Source organism: Macaca fascicularis, chromosome 14, assembly GCF_037993035.2.
Source record: "Macaca fascicularis isolate 582-1 chromosome 14, T2T-MFA8v1.1".
Lineage (NCBI taxonomy): Eukaryota > Metazoa > Chordata > Mammalia > Primates > Cercopithecidae > Macaca > Macaca fascicularis.
Window position 1 is genome coordinate 29,304,704 of NC_088388.1, and position 17,877 is coordinate 29,322,580.

A 17,877-nucleotide genomic window follows, 5' to 3' on the forward strand; every position below is an offset into this window, starting at 1 on the left:
ATGAGAGATCTTACCTCTGCCTACCCAGTGAGATACTAGGAAGGTCAAGGGAAAAAAATTCCAAGCTCTTCTTTATCTGCTATAGGAAGTGAACATTCAGTTTTTTGCATGCAATGACAAGAGGTCATGGACCCCAGAAGTCAGCCCACTACTTCCAAGTTGAGAGCCCCTGGTTGTACCTTCCAGTTGAGCTCACCCTTGTCACAAATTTACCCCTCTCCTTTCCTTCCATTCCCCATGACCTGCAGAGAGAGATCTCATATACCTTTCTCTTGGCCTCCCATGGGCATCCATAAGAAACACTTGAAGCAAGAAGCCCAGTAGAGGTGTCTGGGCAGTTGGACATTTCCTTTAGCCAGATCTGTCCAAATAGAGCCATCTGGGTACGTGACACAGAGGGCATTTGATAAATAATTGGAAAAGTCAATACATGTTTGCTACCCTTCACCTCATGTGTTCATTTAAGGCATTTGTTTTCCTCTGTAGTGATGATGGATTGTTTGTAGATACCGTATTTCTGGTTGGCCTGGCCCTATCTCAGAAGGGCCTCCGGGCTGTATCTGTTGATCTCAAAGGAAGTTGGCTCATTCACTGCTTGTCTGGTTTCCCAGTAGTACTTTGTGTTATGAAGCAGCTGTATACAAACTGTCCCTTCCTCAGGGAGTGGCAAGGTTTGGATGTCCAAACTCCATCCACAAAAGGACAGTGATCAATCTCACTGGTGCCTGTGCTGGCTTGCCCAACACATCCCACCTACCCACCCACCAACAGGGGTCAGCATCTGCCTCAATCCTGATCAAATGCATGTGCCACAGGGATCGTCTCATGAATGTTCATGATTCCAATCAGCCAATCTGAATCTGTCCCTGGGGCTTTCTCTGCTGTAACCAATAGAGACCACCTCCTGCCTCCAGGCTCTGACAGCCAGGCCAGTGATGATGGGGTCCATCTTCCTGCACACTGAAAGCCTGTCTGCAGTTGGAGAGGCCATCTAGACCCCAGAGGTTGGGAAGAAGATGAGAAAATCTCGGTGCCTGACGCCAATCCCACTCTTCCTCCTTGTGTATTCATCAGGACGGACCAGGCTTGTGTTAAGGTGTACCCAGGATTTGTTTTAATCAGGAATGGTAAGACTCACAGGCACAGAGGTGGTTGTCATGAGGAAGAAGTCTGTGCTCACAGAACCCTAGAAACAGGAGGCATGGCATGCCACATAGGGCCACGTGGGGAAGGACCATCTTTTTGGGGCTTTTGGGGAAGTTGGAAACAGATGATCCTTTTCTTTCCTGTTTATCATTAAACGTTGAGTCACTTGTCTCTAGGAAGGGGACTTCTTATTTACCCCTGGGTTGGGAAATAAATCGTGACAGCAGCAAGCAGACAGCAGAGAAGTGTGTGATCTGAACATTTGTGGGATGCCGTAATCCCTGGAGGAGCCCTTCACACTGACCCCATGAATGGCCCTCAACACATGCGCGAGCAAGGAGCAAGCATTCAGAGAAGTGCTCTCGCAGTACTCCAAGGAAGAGGCTGAAATTTGACTCAGCAAAGCCCAGAGGGAAAAGGGAAAGTGGTTTATGAGTGTCCTCAGGAGCTATCACATCCTAGACACTAGGCACTTTCATCTAAATGACTCTCATGACCCCAGTGTTGTCAGTGATCCTCAGTCAGTGGATCAGACTTGTCCCTTGGCATAAAGAGGGTAGCCAGTCACTCCTGGTCCCCTTCAGAGGGACCTTTTAAGAAACAAATGTAGCCAATTACTTATATAACCCCAGGCACTCTGTCCTGAATCCTGGGTGCTCCACCACCGTGGAGAAATAGGTTAGTCCCAGACACATGACACCAGCCTATGAGGCAGCTCCGGGACTCAGCTTCTCGAGCATCACAATTTCAAGCTGGGAAATAATGGCAACACCTGACAAAAAACACAACCCAATGCAGTAGCCATCAAGCAGGAAGTCTGAGCACTCTACTCCCAGCTGTGCCTTGCCAAGCAGTGGCTGCTGTCTGTTGGGTCCAGGTAGCAAGTCAAGATCAGTCTAAGGACATTCCATCTCCATCTGGCATCAAACCACCCTGCTCACTGTGCCAGGTGTTCTCAGGATTTGTTTTAATCAGGAATGTTAAGACATAAGGCACAGAGACATGGAAATGATTATCATGAAGGAAGAAGTTTGTGCTCATAGAGTCTAGAAGCAGGAGGTGTGGCACACGGGGCCACGTGGTTCAGAAGGATAAGTGTTGGTCAGGAGGCAGGGAGAGGGGAGAGCATGGCCCCAAGCCTTTATTGGGGTTTTCATAGGAAGGAATGGTTAAGACAAGGTATATATGCTCACTAAGTTTAGGGTTGGATAGTTTGAATAATTTGGGTGGGTTCAGGGCCATAGGGATGGTCCCTAGTCGTCTGGCCCTAGGGTGACTTAGGGCAAGGGGAATATTGGCTTGGCATGTGAAAGTTTGGTTTTAAAAAGAAGAAGATGGTTGGGAGTGTGGGCTCTGGATTAGTTGGTTTGTACATCAAAGGCATGCTCCCAGGAGAATTGTTTGTGTGCGCGCGCTCGCTCTCTCTCTCTCTCTCTCTCTCTCTACCTCTCTCTCTCTCTCTGTCTCTGTCTCTCTCTAGGAATTTGCTAGCCCTGGATGGGGCGGCTTCTTTGGATCAACGACCCAAATGCTAGAGCATGAAGAATACAGAAAATAAGAACATATACTCAATACAAGGTTATGCTGCAGTAACAAACAATCCCAAGGTTGTCGTGGCTTTTTACACAACTCAAGTTTCTTTGCCAATGCTGTACATTCACTGCAGGTTGGAGGAGAAGGGTGGGTATTCTGCTCACTGTAATCACTAAGGGCCTAAGATGATGGAAGCTTCATCTCAACACATGCCTCCACAATCACCAAGGCAGGGAAAGGGACTATGGCAAATTGTACCTGTGATCTTAAAGCTGCTGCCCAGAAGTACCAGTCAAATCATGTGGGCACATCTAACCATGAAAGAGCAGAGAAGCTGAATCCTACCATGTGCCAGGACGGAAGAGAAGCGGGATATTTGTGATTAGTCATGATGACTACTGACAACTGTCATTGGAACCAAAAGATTCCTCTCTTGCTTAAGCAAAAGGAAGAAGAATTGTTCAAAAGAATTGTGGCCGAGCGCAGTGGCTTGTGCCTGCAATCCCAACATTTTGGGATACCAAGGCGGGCAGATCACTTGAGGCCAAGAGTTTGAGACTGGCCTGGGCAACATGGTGAAACTCTGCCTCTGCGTAAAATACAAACATCAGCTGGGCATGGTGGTGTGTGCCTGCAGTCCCAGCTACTCAGGAGGCTGAGGTGGGAGGATTGCTTGAGCTTGATCAAGGTGGCAGTGAGCTGAGATCGCACCACTGCTCTCCAGCCTAGGTAACAGAGTGAGACCCTGTCTCAAAATAAAAATAAAAAAGAATTGTAATAATACATGCCCTGACACCCAATTTCAGCTTTTTTCTCATGATATAATGATAAATCTCCTCACCTGTGTGGCACATGAGAGCACTTGAAACGTTTCCTTAGATACCATCTTACCTCTTCACACAACCTTCTCAGGTTATTGGAGCATCCATTCACAAGTATTTGTGCATTTTACTGAGGAGAAGTCAGCTCAAAGTAGTCCGGGGCTGAGCTGGAACTTGTATCTGGGGCTTTCAACTCAAAAGCCTGTGGTTTCTCCATTCCTGCCTCAACCTGGGGAAGAGAAAACTCATGATTCTTTACAGATCACCTAAATTTCCCCTTAATTTGGCAACTTTCGGCTCACTCCGCCATCAGTCCTGCCTCACCATCTCCATCCAGATCATGGTCATTTTCCTTTGCCTCCCTTTTCTGGTCATTTTTAGGTCCAAAGACAAATTGGCATGAGGACCAGACATTTGGGTTCTTCCCACACAAGCCAGTTATCTAAATACACACAGTGGGCACCATGTCCAATAGTCATTAGTCAAGCTCTGTGGTCTGGTATTTACAAATTTCCAGGAAACGAGTCCAGCGTGGTGCGAGAGGCTCTCCGTTACTTTGTTCAGTAAGCTGAGATGTTATCAGAAATGATAGTTTTCTAAAAAATTATTATTTGTTTTAATACTTTAATCTAGAAACCATTGGCTACCTAGCATTTTGAAAGTTTTCCAGTGGTTGAACATTTACAAGAACAATTGCCAACCTGTGACCATTGGCTTCCAAATATTGATCGTTCCTGAACATGCTCTTACCAGCATAATGTTGACCTTTACACAACTTCCTTCTGTCTTTGGTGCTCACATTTTTGTGATTTAATCGTCCTTTTTACAAGTACTTCAAGAAAAAATAAAGAATATTTTCTAATAGTATTCCCTGGTTGTTGTCAGAGGACCCTAATCTCTAAGGAGAGGGAATGGTCCTTTATTTGGGGAAGTGTCAAGAGTTCTTAAAGGTAAGTTTGAGAGGCTGAGTTTCTATTAGCCCCAGGCCCTTGGGAAAGTCTCTAATGGGCTTTTAGGTCTCATCTGTAAGTAGAGATAAGATAACTCCTTCAGTAATGCATCCCATAAATTTACAGTAAACTGCATAGACCCACAGGCTGAAGAATGGAACTTTCTTGGCTATTGTTATCAATGTTGAACTAGCCATATGACCTAAGACACATACCACACAGTAAAATACAATACTGTCCCAACAAACTGAATGATGAATTAGTTGAGAGATGCTTTTGGGTATCAGAGGGCATGGGGTCATTGTTATACACATGCTGGATCCCCAGCTCAGGGGATGGCCTCTGGTTAGAATTTCAGGAACTCTGATAAAGCTCTTGCTCAAGATATTTTTGCTTATTTGCTTATTAAACATCAGGGAGCAAGAGCCACTGTATTAGGATATTGATTTGGCTGCTTTAACAAAAGCCCAGCTTCTGTGGATTAAAGAATTTAGAAGTTTCTCTCTATGTAAAAGTCTGAGCTGGTAGGAGCTTTGAGCGAGTAGGATGGTTCTGCTCTGGTTCATAGACTCGGAATCCTTCCCTCTTGTTTCACCAACCACCAGGTACCACCCTCATTGCTGTGAGCAAAGCCTGTACGCCATCACCCTCCAAGTCTATATCCCAGCCATGGGAAGGGGGAAGGGGAAGACGAGGAGGAGGAGGAGGGTATACCCCAGAAATTGCCACATTATTTTCACTCATGTCCCACTGGCCTCCATCACATAATCTATACTTAGCTGCAAGATAGGTTGGGAAATACAGTCTCTGCTGGGTGGTCTTGTGTGTAGCTAACACGTTGGGGTGGGGGAGGGCAGGAGAATAAGCCAGTGGGTTTCTTGATTTTACTGAAATAGAGCAGATAGAGACAATTCACAGGTACTGTCATAAACACCCACTCAACTGACTACAGCTCAGTGTGGCTTAATTTATCAGTTACTTTCCCGGAAGCAGGTTTTCTGCAGGAAGAGAAAAGAACAGAAAGGAACTGTGCGGTGGTGGGGAGGACCGGGTGGTGATGTGGGTGCTTCTTGAGGACAGAGACCATGTCTCATTCACTTGATATCCATGATAGCTTCCACTGTGTCTGGCACACAGTAGATTGCCCCGTAAATGTCCCTTTGCATCCCACTTCTTCCACAAACTCGCAGGATTTGACCTGTGTAGTAAACCATGCCTGAGTTAGATTGAATGCAATATAATGGCAGACTGACAGAACTCACGCTCACTAGAATTGCTCTTCCTAAATCGACCTCAGCTGGGCCCTAATTCACCAACTAGGTGATTTCATCATTCTCCACCTTTCTTTCATTCTCCAGCATTGATTTCTGAGTCTGTGAGTGTGGGAGATTGGTTCATAGCAGTCTCTCAGCCACACTGTTTGGCTTGGGTAGGAAGAGGTAGGGATTGGGAACTCTGGGTGAGGGTAGGAAGGAGCTGCTGCTGAGGTGGTAAGTGAAGGGGCAGATGTGGACCTTCTGAGCTCCTGCCACTGCAGAGTTCAGGGACCAGCACTTCCAAGGGGTCAGCAAAGTCTCCAACTGCTGGAGGAGGGCAGGAAAGAGGCAGTAGCCCTGGGCCTGAGCAGAGGTGGCCACACGGTCACCAGGGCTTTGCCCTGCCATGCCGTCTCTCTGGAAGGCCTTCCCTTAATCCTTCCCTAATTCCAGTTCATGCTTCTGAGTTCAGGAGCAGCACCTAACAGGGACCCAGGAAGTCAAATTAACTGGCCTGTCTTCTCCACCTGCGTTTTCTCCGTCATTCCTCGGCACACTGCATTTTAATAGTCTGTGTCTGTACTTTCCCCCACGCCCTGTTCACCTTTCTGTTCCCCACACCTGAGCGCACAGATAATGGGCAGCTTCTGTGGGTACCGAGAGTTTCCTGGCAGCAGCTGACTGTAGTGTATCCCTGGGGCTACTTCTATAAAACAGATCATCGGTCAAGGGGCCAGAGCCCGTTTGGTGACCCAAGGTTCTCATGCGCAAAAGCCAAACTCACCTGGGCGCAGCTGGAGCTTGCCTGAGATGCCCAGCAGATGGCGCAGTCGTCCTCCTTATCGTCCCACTCTGGCCTAAAATCGGAACAAAGACCAGGAAAGCTGGGGGAAGGTGGGGTAGTGGGCAGGCCTCTCCTAGAATCCTGCAAGGGGAGAAGCTTCCTGCAAAAGAAGCCCTCAGGCCCAGGCCCCTTCACCTACAGAACTCTCCCGCTCAGGCCCTGGGCAACATAGGCAGAGAAGGCAGAAGACAGAGCAGGCAGGGCAGGCCCACCCAGGGCGCCCGTTCAACATGCTCCCCAGGCCCAGCTGCAGAAGCCCCCAGGGTCTCCTCGGTGCTTCTGAGATGCCACCATTAGGGCCCATTAGATACAAGTCTTCCAGATCAGGTTGTGCTCATGGCAACCATGCAGGTCCCGCAGTCTGTCCACAGTGGAACTTTCTACACCTGGACAGGTGGTGGAGCCAGGATTCAAATTTAGGGGTGCTTAGAGCTAAGTCTCAGTTTCTTCATCTCTAAAAGAGAGAGATGGAGAGTATTTTTTCCTGACAATGCTGCTTGGAGGGGATTCATTGTACATGAAGGTGTCTGAGAAATAAAAGATGCCGAATGTTGGTTTAACTTCAAATATGTACACAGGTGCCTCCACTGGGGTGAGCCCTTCCACAGCTCACAGGATTCGTGAGTTCTTTTCTGAGAGTAGCTTTGATGTGATGGGGTTGGGAGCAGGGGTGGGGACATGGCAAGGAGCCCTTGTCACTTCTCATCTGGACAAGTCCAAAGGCCTCCAAACTGGTTTCCTGCCTCCCATCGTGCCATCCCTCTCTCCCTGCCTCCCATCCTTCCTCCTCATTGCTGCAGGTGTCTTGCAAATGGAAATCTAATGTCACTCTCTTGCCTAAAATACTTAAACAAATACTCAGAATAAAGCCCAAACTCAGAAAAATATTATTCAGTGTCCTTTACAACCTGATTTCTGATGACATTTTAGTCTCATGAAATAAAATTAAGAAATGGACTTAAATCAGAATCAGCAGTGCCCGGACCAGGGGCTGGAATGGGTCCTGGGTGAGGATTCGGGTCAGCTCTGGGCCTCAAGGCCGGAAGGAGTGACAGGATGAGGAAGAAGGGAAGGAGAGGGCTTGGTAGCCCACACTGTCCAATTCTCGATCTGCCTTTTCTCGAGGGCAGGGCCTGGGACAGTGCCTGCAGTCACAGATACTCAGTCAGGATTTGTTGAATGCATGTAGGAATGAAAGAACAAATGAAGGAAAAAGATGACTATCCTGACAGGGACTAGGGTTGACTGAGTGGTCACTGTCAGTGCCACCAGCCACTGGCTTTTGCTAACCTCAGAGGCTGGAAGGGGCACTGCTGGAGGACCGTGAGGCTAAAGAGAGCTCATCTCAGCTGCACCATCTGGGACCCTGCTCTAGGGGTTTGGGTAACGGTGGCATCAAGGGCAGAAATCCCAGAGCCTGCTATGCCCACAGCCTCTGAATGCTCTGTCCCAAACCTCCCAAGAAAGTCACCCGGGCTGCAGAACCCCAGGGAAACCCCGTGGTCGTCCAGGGTGCGTGGGCATGGCTGCCGGCCATCTGTTTCCCAGGACGGCTTTCTCCCTGGCACAGATGGTGAATCCAGACTCCTCTCTCCCATGTCACACAGCCAGCTGCGGAAGGCACTGCATTGCTGCACTCTCTGCCTGGTGTCTTTCGTGACCCCATTTTCCACATCATTCGCCTCCACTCCTCTCCATATGTTGATTTCATTTCAACCTTATCCAAAACGAACTCCTCCCTCTGGTTGGTCTCTTGAGCCGTGTCACAAAATGAAATTCAGAGCATCTGAGGCAGTGGGAAACTCTTCTCTTGGCTTGTTTAGCAGAGGCATGGGTATTCCCTTCATCCCCCCTCACCACCTTAGCTCATCCTCATCATGATCTCTCACCTGGAATACTGGATTCGCTTCTGAAGAGCACCCTGCACTGACCTTGTCCTCCCCAAGTCCAACCTTCTCAGTGCAAACTTGATCTAGTTTTACCCCCCAAACCTGGTCCGACCTTCCGAGGCTTCTCCATCTTAGTAAATAACAGCTCCAACCAGAGACGTGGGAAACATCACTGCCTCCTTCTCTGTCTGCCGCTGCACCCACCATCTAATCCATTAGCAAGACTTGCCGGTTCTCGATCCAAAATATACTCACATTGGTCCATGTCTCTCCATCTGTGCACCAACTTGGTTAACGACTCTGTCATTTCTCACCTATGGTAGCCTCTAAGCATGATGACATCTGCCCACCTCTGCCTCCTGAGCTCATAACACTTTCCTTAGCACTCCATTCACACCAACCTTCCTTCAGTTCCAAGTGTCCTCCAAAGTCTTTCCAGCCACAAGACCTGTGCACTCACTGCATCCGCCACCCACCCATCCCTCGCCCTGCTCCGAACTGTAACACTGTTTCTCCCGCTCTTGACAAGACTGGGTTCTTCCCATTTTTTAAAGGCTCATCTAAAAGATCACTTCCTTAGAGAAACTTTCTCAGGCTATGCTCTCTAAAGACGATTCTGTCTTTTATTCTGAATCACAGCATCCTGTTCATTTCTTGCCCCTCACCACCCCATGCCATGGAAAGTCTTATTTGGTGAACTGATGTGCATTCTAATTTATTCACCATGCTCATTTTCTGTCTCCCCACTGGAGACATGAAGATGAGAAACTTGTCTATCTTGTTCAATGGTATATCCCCATAACCTAGCACAGAGCACATGCTCAATAAATATATGCTAACTGAATGTAATAAGTGAACGGATGATGCATCATGGCTCTGTCCTGCTTTTCTCTGTCAATGGTTTCCCGTTGTCCCCAGTATGCTGTCAAAACTCCAGACTCCATAGGGCTCCATTAGAGTTTCTTCACCAACTTACCTCAGCTCACCTTTCCAATGTCCTCATTAGGTTTATGGGGAATTGATCTGGAAAGGCTCAAGCCATAATGGGTTCCGTGGTGCAGACAAGAGCCCTGGCCTGGCAGTAAGAAAAAGGGACATTGAACAAATGATCTCTTTTTTTTTTTTTTTTGAGACGGAGTCTCGCTCTGTCACCCAGGCTGGAGTGCAGTGGCCGGATCTCAGCTCACTGCAAGCTCTGTCTCCTGGATTTACGCCATTCTCCTGCCTCAGCCTCCCGAGTAGCTGGGACTACAGGCGCCTGCCACCTCGCCCGGCTAGTTTTTTTTTTTTTTTTTTTTGGTATTTTTTTAGTAGAGAAGGGGTTTCACCGTGTTAGCCAGGATGGCCTCGATCTCCTGACCTCATGATCCGCCCGTCTCGGCCTCCCAAAGTGCTGGGATTACAGGCCTGAGCCACCGCGCCCGGCCAAGAACAAATGATCTTTATGATTGCAGGCAGTGCTTCCATTCTGTGCAGTCTGAGGTTTGTTTGGGTGTGTGGTTAGTTTATTTATTTGCTGTTTGTTTTTTAAACCATAGCTGGGATGAAACGCTGAATCAGGAAGCCAAGGGAGAAATCTGAGAACAGAAGCAACAGCTCTTGCTGTCTTGGGTGACTGGGAAAGGATATGCAGAGATCAGGAATCCCTAGTGCCTACTCGGGCCAGGCAGCGTCGGGAGTCTCAAGAAAACAAACCCTGGAGATTGGCAGGTCTGAGAGCAGGGCAGGGGGCCACACCGGTCTCGTTCACCTTCTATCCCCAGTGCTTAGTCTTTGGCACATGGTAGGTCCTTGGTGAAAGATTGAGGGGAAGCACATGCTACAGGGACCGGAAACCCCATCCCATTCAGATCACAAGAAAGTCCCCCAGGCCATGGTCCCTCTGAACGAGAAGCATCTACGGATGGCAGGGGCAGGGCTATGTGCCCCACTCATCTCCCCTCCTCAGACCTCAACTGAGCCTTCAGCTGCCCTTCAGTGAACATGTCCTACTGGCCCAGCCTCAGTTCTGCTCCCTCCACTGATAAACGTATCTGCTGGATTAAACATCTTTGCTGGCTCTTTGCAATGGCTCTGTGTCTGGATAGGGTTTCTTTTATTTATTTTTTTATTTTTATTTTTTTTTGAGGCAGAGTCTTGCTCTGTTGCCCAGGCTGGAGTATGGTGTAATCTGGGTTCACTGGAGACTCAACCACCCGGACTCAAGCAATCCTCCCACCTCAGCCTCCCAAGTAGCACACACCACAACAGCCCAACTGATTAAAAAATATATATATATATATACAGATGTGGTCTTGCTTTGTTGCCCATGCTGGTTGCAAACTCCTGGGCCCAAGCGACCCTCCTGCCTCAGCCTCCTAAGGTGCTGGGATTATAGGCATGAGCCACTGTGCTCAGCCCCCGGTTTCTTGCTCTTAGCCTTCCAAGCCCAGCAGCACCAGGCAGCTGCCAGGACTGAAGAAGGCACTTCCGAGTTTCCAAGTCAGCTTCCTCAGAAAGTGTTCCCTCAATTCCTGGGTGTGCAGCTCTGGGGATAGCCCTCTGGGCTCAGCCCTGACCACAGATATAAACTGAGCCTCTGCAGCAGGGATGGGGTAGGAGGAGCTGACGGTATCTAGGGACTTTTTCACGAACCACAGTCCTTCCAAGCAGCACGAACTTCTCCAAAGCAAACCCCAAAAACTGTGTGCACTTCTGATTAATCCACTGAGTTGAGTCCGCTGAGAGGGCAAAGGATCTCCACGTTCACACTGGGCACCAGAAGTTGGCACACAAAGCATCTGGCGGGCATGCACACCAGGTCTTTGAATCCTTGTATCCCTCAGCGGTGGTTTTATTATCTCCGCTTCCTCAGATCAGGAAACAGAGCCTTGGAGATGAGAAATAATTTGCTGGAGGTCACAGCTAGGTCTGGCCCCAAGTCCAGTGGTCTTTGGTTTCTGGACAAATTCAGGGCTGGGAAGTTACAGTGTGGAAAAGGATCATCCTCAGAAGATAAAAGTGTCAAAATTGACGAGGTGGCCCCCAGGAGTGCCGGTGATCTAAAGCTGAGAGCTCCAGGGATAAGGAGAAGGGGGCTGCCCCAGACGGACCGGTCAGAGACTAAGGAGGCTGGGGAGATGTCTGGGAACCTGGTGACATTAGGAGCAGTTGGAAATAGAGGAGGGAAAGAAAGAAGGAGACTCAGGAGGAGGTAACATCAAAAGGCTATCTCATGAAAGGGGCGGGTGCATGTTATTCCAGGTGGCAGGGCAAGGTTGGAGTGGGGAGGACAGTGGGGAGGGATAGCTGCCTGGCTTTGTAGGGTTATTCTCTGGCTCCGAGGGTTGCGGATGGTAAAAGCTGGTGCTTTAACATCAGGTGCCTCTGTGGCTTCTTCGGAAGCCTCCATCCGAGGGTCCTAACACAGGTGCCTGTCTTCTCCAGTGGCCACTCAGGACTAACCCCTCAGTTTTCTGTGATCCACTCCATTCACAGGTTTACTCTGCTGAAGCCACATCAGCGCCTCCAGGCTGAGGTTATACGTGGCTTGTAAAGCCTAAAATATTTACCATCAGGCTCTTTAGAGAAAAAGTTTGATTAAAGTTTGATGAAAAAATAGTATGTTATACGCCTTGCCTTTTTTTTTTTTCTTTAACCCAATAACCTATCCTGAAGGTCTCTTTCTATCAGTACTTAAGAGCTTGTTCATTCCTTTCTAGGGTACACAGAATACCATTGCCTGGATGGGCTATGATTTATTTAGCCAGTTTCCTATTGGTGAGCAGTTAGGCCGTTACCAACCTTCTGCTATTACAGATGCTGCTGCGATAGATCTGTACATGAAGCTGGAGTAAGTTCCAAGAAATGTATACGCCCAGATCTCAGCACAGATCTACTGAGGCAGTGTCTTTGGAGTTAGAGTCCCAGGCATCTCTATTTTTAGGAATTCCCCAAGTGTTGCACATACAGCCAGGTTGGGGAATCACATTTATAGCTCATGTCTTCTGATGACAAGAGAGGCTGGATCCCCCTTGCTGGTCCCACAAGAGTCCAGAGAGGGAGGCAGGCATCTCTCACCCCGCAGAGGAATATCAGTCTTCAAGGCCTGGTTGGCACTGGCCCTCCAAAGATTGCAGAGAAAATTAGGAAGCCAAAGTGGTATTGTGATTGCTCCGAGTTTTCTTTGTCTCTATTGACACACAGTCAGAGCCCGTTCTGGCCCAGGGCAATGATGGGGAGGTACAGGGGCTGCGGAACATGTGGAGGGACCCCTGGGGAGGCTGAACTGAGGACATGACATCTGGCTGAGACTGGAAGCATAAGTAAGAGTTAGCCAGAGGGTAACAGCTCTTGCTGTCTTGGATGGCTGGGAAGGGATATGCAGAGATCAGGAATCCCTAGTTGAGGGCAGGCAGTGTCAGGAGTCTCAAGAAAACAAACGCCGGAGATCGGCAGGTCTGAGAGCAGGGCAGGGGGGCCACACCAGTCTCGTTCCCCTTCTATCCCCCAGTGCTTAGTCTTTGGCACATGGCAGGTCCTTGGTGAAAGGCTGAGGGGAAGCACATGCCATGGGGACAGGAAACGCCATCCCACTCATGTCACTGCTGAGGGTCATCACAAGAAAGCCCCCCAGGCCATGGTCCCTCTGAATGAGAAGCGTCTACGGATGGCAGGGGCAGGTCTATATGCCCCGCTTGTCTCCCCTCCTCAGACCTCAACTGAGCCTTCAGCTGCCCCGGTGAACATGTCCTACCGGCCCAGCCTCAGTTCTGCTCCCTCCACCGATAAAGGAGGGAGGGACACAGGGAAGATGGTCAGGCAGAGCGACAGCATGTGCCAAGGCTCAGAGGAGACAGTGAAGGGCTCAGAGCTGACTACAGGAATTCACGCTCAGTCTGGCTGGAACCTCCAACTCATAGGCCTGTCATTCTTTGATTCCTGTTTTTTCCTCTACTAGGCTGTGAGGTTTATAAGGGCGGGGCCTGTGCCCTTTTCCTCCATCCCGTTCTCTTTATCCTCCCTCCCTTCTTTTCTTCCTTCCCTGCTTCTTTCCTCATTTTACCTCTTGGCTATATCACCGGTGTCTCAAATATTGGTGGGTGAGTGAGTGAGTGACTGAACGGACTTAGGTCTGGGAGGTTGCTCCAGGGAGAACCAAGTCTTGAGTGGTCTGCATTTGTTCTGAAGCCCTTTCTCCTCTCCTCTGTCCCTCTCTGCCAGCACAGTGGTTCCCAGGGGTGCCTCTACAGCACCTTCATGCCATCTCCAGCCCAGCAGCCCTCGCTGCTCCTGCATGCTGGAGGTGGTGCTGCTGGGAACCTGGCCAGCTAGGGGAGAGTAGTAAGAAATGGGTCCTTGCTGACCTGTCCTTCCTTAAGTTCATCCTGCACCTTTTCCCTCTGAACCTTGCTGCCGACGAAGATGGACACCTGCACAGGCTCCGTGCTCCATCCAGACAAACAGTGGAAGCTGCACGGATAGTTCTCCCCAGGGCTGGAGCGGCCGGGGCTCAGAGGCTACCACGACACAGAACTCTGGGCCTCACAACACACGTGTCCTGGCCTCATCCAATGCACTTCCCTTTTCCAAACCCCCTGAAGCATCTCACTTTTCTAAGCTATGCATTCAGCGATTCGTACAGGGGGAGCACTAGTCCGGAAAGAAGGTCCGCCATCAGCTGCCCAGTCCCGGGGTGAGTCGCCTGCCCTCCCATCTGCTGAGTCCTAGGATAAAAGAAACTCCCTCATGCTAGGACTGGGGCTGGAATCAGGGACTCTTCCCAAACCCTTTTTGTTCTAGACACTGCAGACCTGGCTGTGATCTGCCGCCTTTCCTCAGAGCCCCACCCTGTGGCACCGTCAAGTGAGGTTCCTTTGTGGTCACTCCCTCAGGAGTTGTAAATGGCAGTTCTCTTCTCTGTTCACAATGTAAGTCCACTTGCCATGCCCTTCAGTTCCACTGTCGACACTAGTTTAGGTGTAGAGCCCTCATCTGGACTCCTGACATCCTCCTAACAGGCTTCGCCCTTTCTATTGTCCCCTGAAATCCATTCTGTGCCGGATGGCTGAGTGGTCACTTTAAACCCATCAGATGTCATCACTTCTACACTTAAAACCTGCCACGAGGCTCACCATAACACCTGCTCTCCTTGTCCCAGCCTCCCTGGCTCAGTGGGCCGCCTCTCCTCCCTGCACTTTCCCCAGGCACGCTGACCTCCCTCTGTTCCTCAATCACACTGAACTCCCTTCTGCATGAGACCTTGGCACCAGCTCTTTGGTCGCCCTAGAACACACTTCCCCCAGATCCACATGTGGCTGCACAGGGTTCAGCCCCAGTGTGACCTTCTCAGGGAGACTTCCTTGACCACCCAACCCAAAGTCACAGAGCATCTTTCCTACATATCACACTTGCTGAAATGATCTTGTTTGGCGTTGTCTGTGTACTCCCACTGGAAGACCAGCTCTAGGAGAGTGTGAACCCTGTTTGTCATTTTCACTGTGGGGTCCCTACCTTCTGGAGCTTGAATTCCCATCTCTTTAGAGCTCTGCAGGAGCTGTGTCTTTGTCGCGGTTCTGAATCTTTTCAGCAAACACTTTTGTTAGGCAGGAGGTCCAGCAGCCCCTTGCTTTTGATTTTAAAAACTTAACTAAGATTCACAAATTAGAGCTCAGATCCCATCTCAGAGGATGGAGAATACTCCAGCTGATTGGCTTCTCTTTCTTTGATGTGAAGCCCTTTGATTTCTCCTACCTACCTGCTGCCTCACCCCACTCCATCTGCCTCCACCCTCCACGGACAGGCCCCTGGCTCCAGCCCTACTCCCTTGCCACCCATCCATCAAAGGAAGACAAGATGGCTCAGGAACCCCTGAGCTTATCTGAAACAAAGCTAGGAAAAGAAGATACAAACAACATGCAGGGAGGGGAACAGGGCTACCAGAGGCCCTGGTCACAGAAGAAGTCAGCCAAGAAGCGTGCCAGGTGGCTGTGAGGGCGTGCAACCCTGGCCCAGGGACTCACAGCATGATGAACGCACTCTGGGTCAAGCTTTCCTCTGTGTGAGCAGCACCCCCGGAGCCAGGGAGACTCTAGGGGAAAGTCCTAGAGAGCTATGTCTTAACACCAGCTTTGCCTTGGAATTTTTAAGGTGTCTGCATCTGTTTATTCCCTTGTCTCTTTACCTCCTGTTTAACCACTACCCCCTTCCCCTGCCCCAGGTGATTTCAGAAAGAAAATAATAGCAATTTTTTTTTTTAGCATGTAGTATAAGCCAGGCACTGTTCTGAGCCTTTTAAATGCTCAGAATATTTCATTCACACAACAACCTGGTAAAATGAGAACTATTATTCCCTTTTTTAACAGAAAACTGGGCACCAGGGAAGTTACGTAACTTGCCCAAGTTCACATAGTTAGTCAGGAGAACTGGAATTTGCTCCCAGGCAATCTCATTGAAGAGTGTGTGCTCTTAGCCGCTCCACCACCTTTTCTCTAGTAGGATAATGGAGGCGAACAAGCCTGTTAACTCTGACACCCCCATATAAGCATTCATTATTATTCAACCTCTTCTTCCCTGGCTTCTAGCATCCTCTGTGTCTCTATTAGAGTTTTTCTGCCCTGGGGCACAGAGGTGCCCAGGTGAACCCCTACCTTCTGGGAGCCAAGCACCTAGTGCGCGGCCTGGCATAACAGGTGCACAGGTGTTTATACAGCTGGACTCCACCTGGGAGGGTAGTTGAGGAATGAGGGAAGGAGGATAAAATGGTGGAAAAGCTGGAATCTCAGTTAGAGATTACTGATCATTCTATTAGTAATAACGAATAGCTAATGTTTACTGAGTTGTAATTCTGTGTCAGACACGGTTTGAAGCATTTCAGATATCAAATGAGATGGTTATGCTGTTGATAAGGGTAAGATTATATTTCAGATAAGTTGATATTTGAAAAGCTTATGCTGTCCAACCTCACAGATGGCCTCCAGGGATCCTCCCCTCCTAGTATCCTTATCCATGCTTAGTCCCAGCCCAAACCGAGTCAGGGCTGACCTGTGTGATGCCAGTGCATCACGACTTCCCCCTTGGTCTCTTGGATCACTCGCTCTGAGGGAAGCCTGCCCCCATCCAGGGAGGACACTCAGGCAGTCCTATGGTGAGGCCTGTGTGGAAAGGAAATGAGACCTCTGGCCAACAGCCGCGTGAGTGAGACAACTTGGAAGTGGATGCTCCAGCCCCACTTGAACCTTCAGATGATGCAGCACCAGCGAACATGTGACAGCACCCTCACAAGAGGCCAGAACTGTGCAGTGAAACACCCCTCAATTCCCGGTCCATAGAAACTATGAGATAGTGGTATGGCGCGGTGGCTCACGCCTGTAATCCCAGCACTTTGGGAGGCCGAGGCAGGCGGATCACGAGGTCAGGAGATCGAGACCATCCTGGCTAACACGGTGAAACCCCGTCTCTACTAAAAATGTAAAAAATTAGCCAGGCGAGGCGGCGGGCGCCTGTAGTCCCAGCTACTCGGGAGGCTGAGGCAGGAGAATGGTGTGAACCCGGGAGGCGGAGCTTGCAGTGAGCCGAGATCACGCCATTGCACTCCAACCTGGGCGACTAAGCGAGACTCTGTCTCAAAAAAAAGAAACTATGAGATAGTAAATGGTGGCTGTTTTATGGCACCACATACCAAAAATAAAATTCTAAGGTACCCCAATCATCTGAATGGACTTCCTCCTCAGCCAGGGCACTCTTAAAATTTAACCTGAAAGACTACTTGACAAGAAGTAGGGGCTGGATCTGTCTCATTATACCTCTCGGGCATTAATATCAACACAGACTTTAGTCTGATAAGAAACATTTTACAACCTATTCTCTCTGAAGCCTACCATCTGAATGCTTCCTCTGCAAATAAGAATTTGGTCTCCACAATATTTTATTTTAACCCAGACATTCCTTTCTATTGATCCCAGGTCTTTAGATAAACTCAGCCCATTGTCAATCAGAAAATTTTTAAATCCACCTATAAGCTGGAGGCCCCTGATTCAAGTTGTCCTACCTTTCTGGACCAAACTAGTGTATTTCTTAAATGTATTTGATTGAAGTCTCATGACTCCCTAGAATACATAAAACTAAGCTGCACCCCGACCACCTTGGGCACATGTTCTCAGGACCTCCTGAGGGCTGTGTCTTGGGCCATGGTCAGTCATATTTGTCTCAGAATAAACTTCTTCAAATATTTTACAGTGTTTGACTCTTGTTGTCGACAGTACCACGTTTTGGGGTAATTTGTTATGCTGCAATAGATAACGAATACAACTCTCAGTTAGTCATCACAACAACTTTACAAAGTAGATCCTTAAATTATCCAGCATAAAGCTAGAAGGAGGTGGTGGCAGGCTTCTAGTCCAAGGAGTCCCACCCCAGAGGTGGGACTCTCTAGATGCTCATGTGATGGTGGCTCTCGCA

The 17,877-nt window shown here is 49.1% G+C and overlaps 1 protein-coding gene and 1 long non-coding RNA gene across 6 annotated transcripts in view; one reads left to right on the top strand and one right to left on the bottom strand.

Moving 5' to 3' along the window:
* Window positions 1-894: 894 nt before the first annotated feature.
* LOC141408456 (uncharacterized) lies at window positions 895-4,366 on the top strand. The gene is made up of 2 exons (XR_012423329.1): window positions 895-1,127; window positions 2,627-4,366. It is a non-coding gene; the product is annotated as an uncharacterized lncRNA (long non-coding RNA).
* LDLRAD3 (low density lipoprotein receptor class A domain containing 3) overlaps window positions 1,808-17,877 on the bottom strand; it is a 327,921-nt gene continuing 311,851 nt past the window's right edge. For 2 of the 5 annotated variants that reach the window (XR_012423328.1, XR_012423326.1), the window contains exons 5-7: window positions 9,416-9,514; window positions 6,491-6,563; window positions 3,571-5,337 (exon numbers count right to left, since the gene is read on the bottom strand). Coding sequence is in view for 2 of the 5 variants with exons in the window: in XM_074013955.1 (XP_073870056.1) it covers window positions 5,226-5,337; window positions 6,491-6,563 (185 nt within the window). In the remaining 3 variants the exon portion in view is untranslated. Of the gene's footprint in view, window positions 5,338-6,490; window positions 6,564-9,415; window positions 9,515-17,877 lie in introns of all 5 variants that reach the window. The other 3 variants (XR_012423327.1, XM_074013956.1, XM_074013955.1) reach the window with 3 other exon arrangements.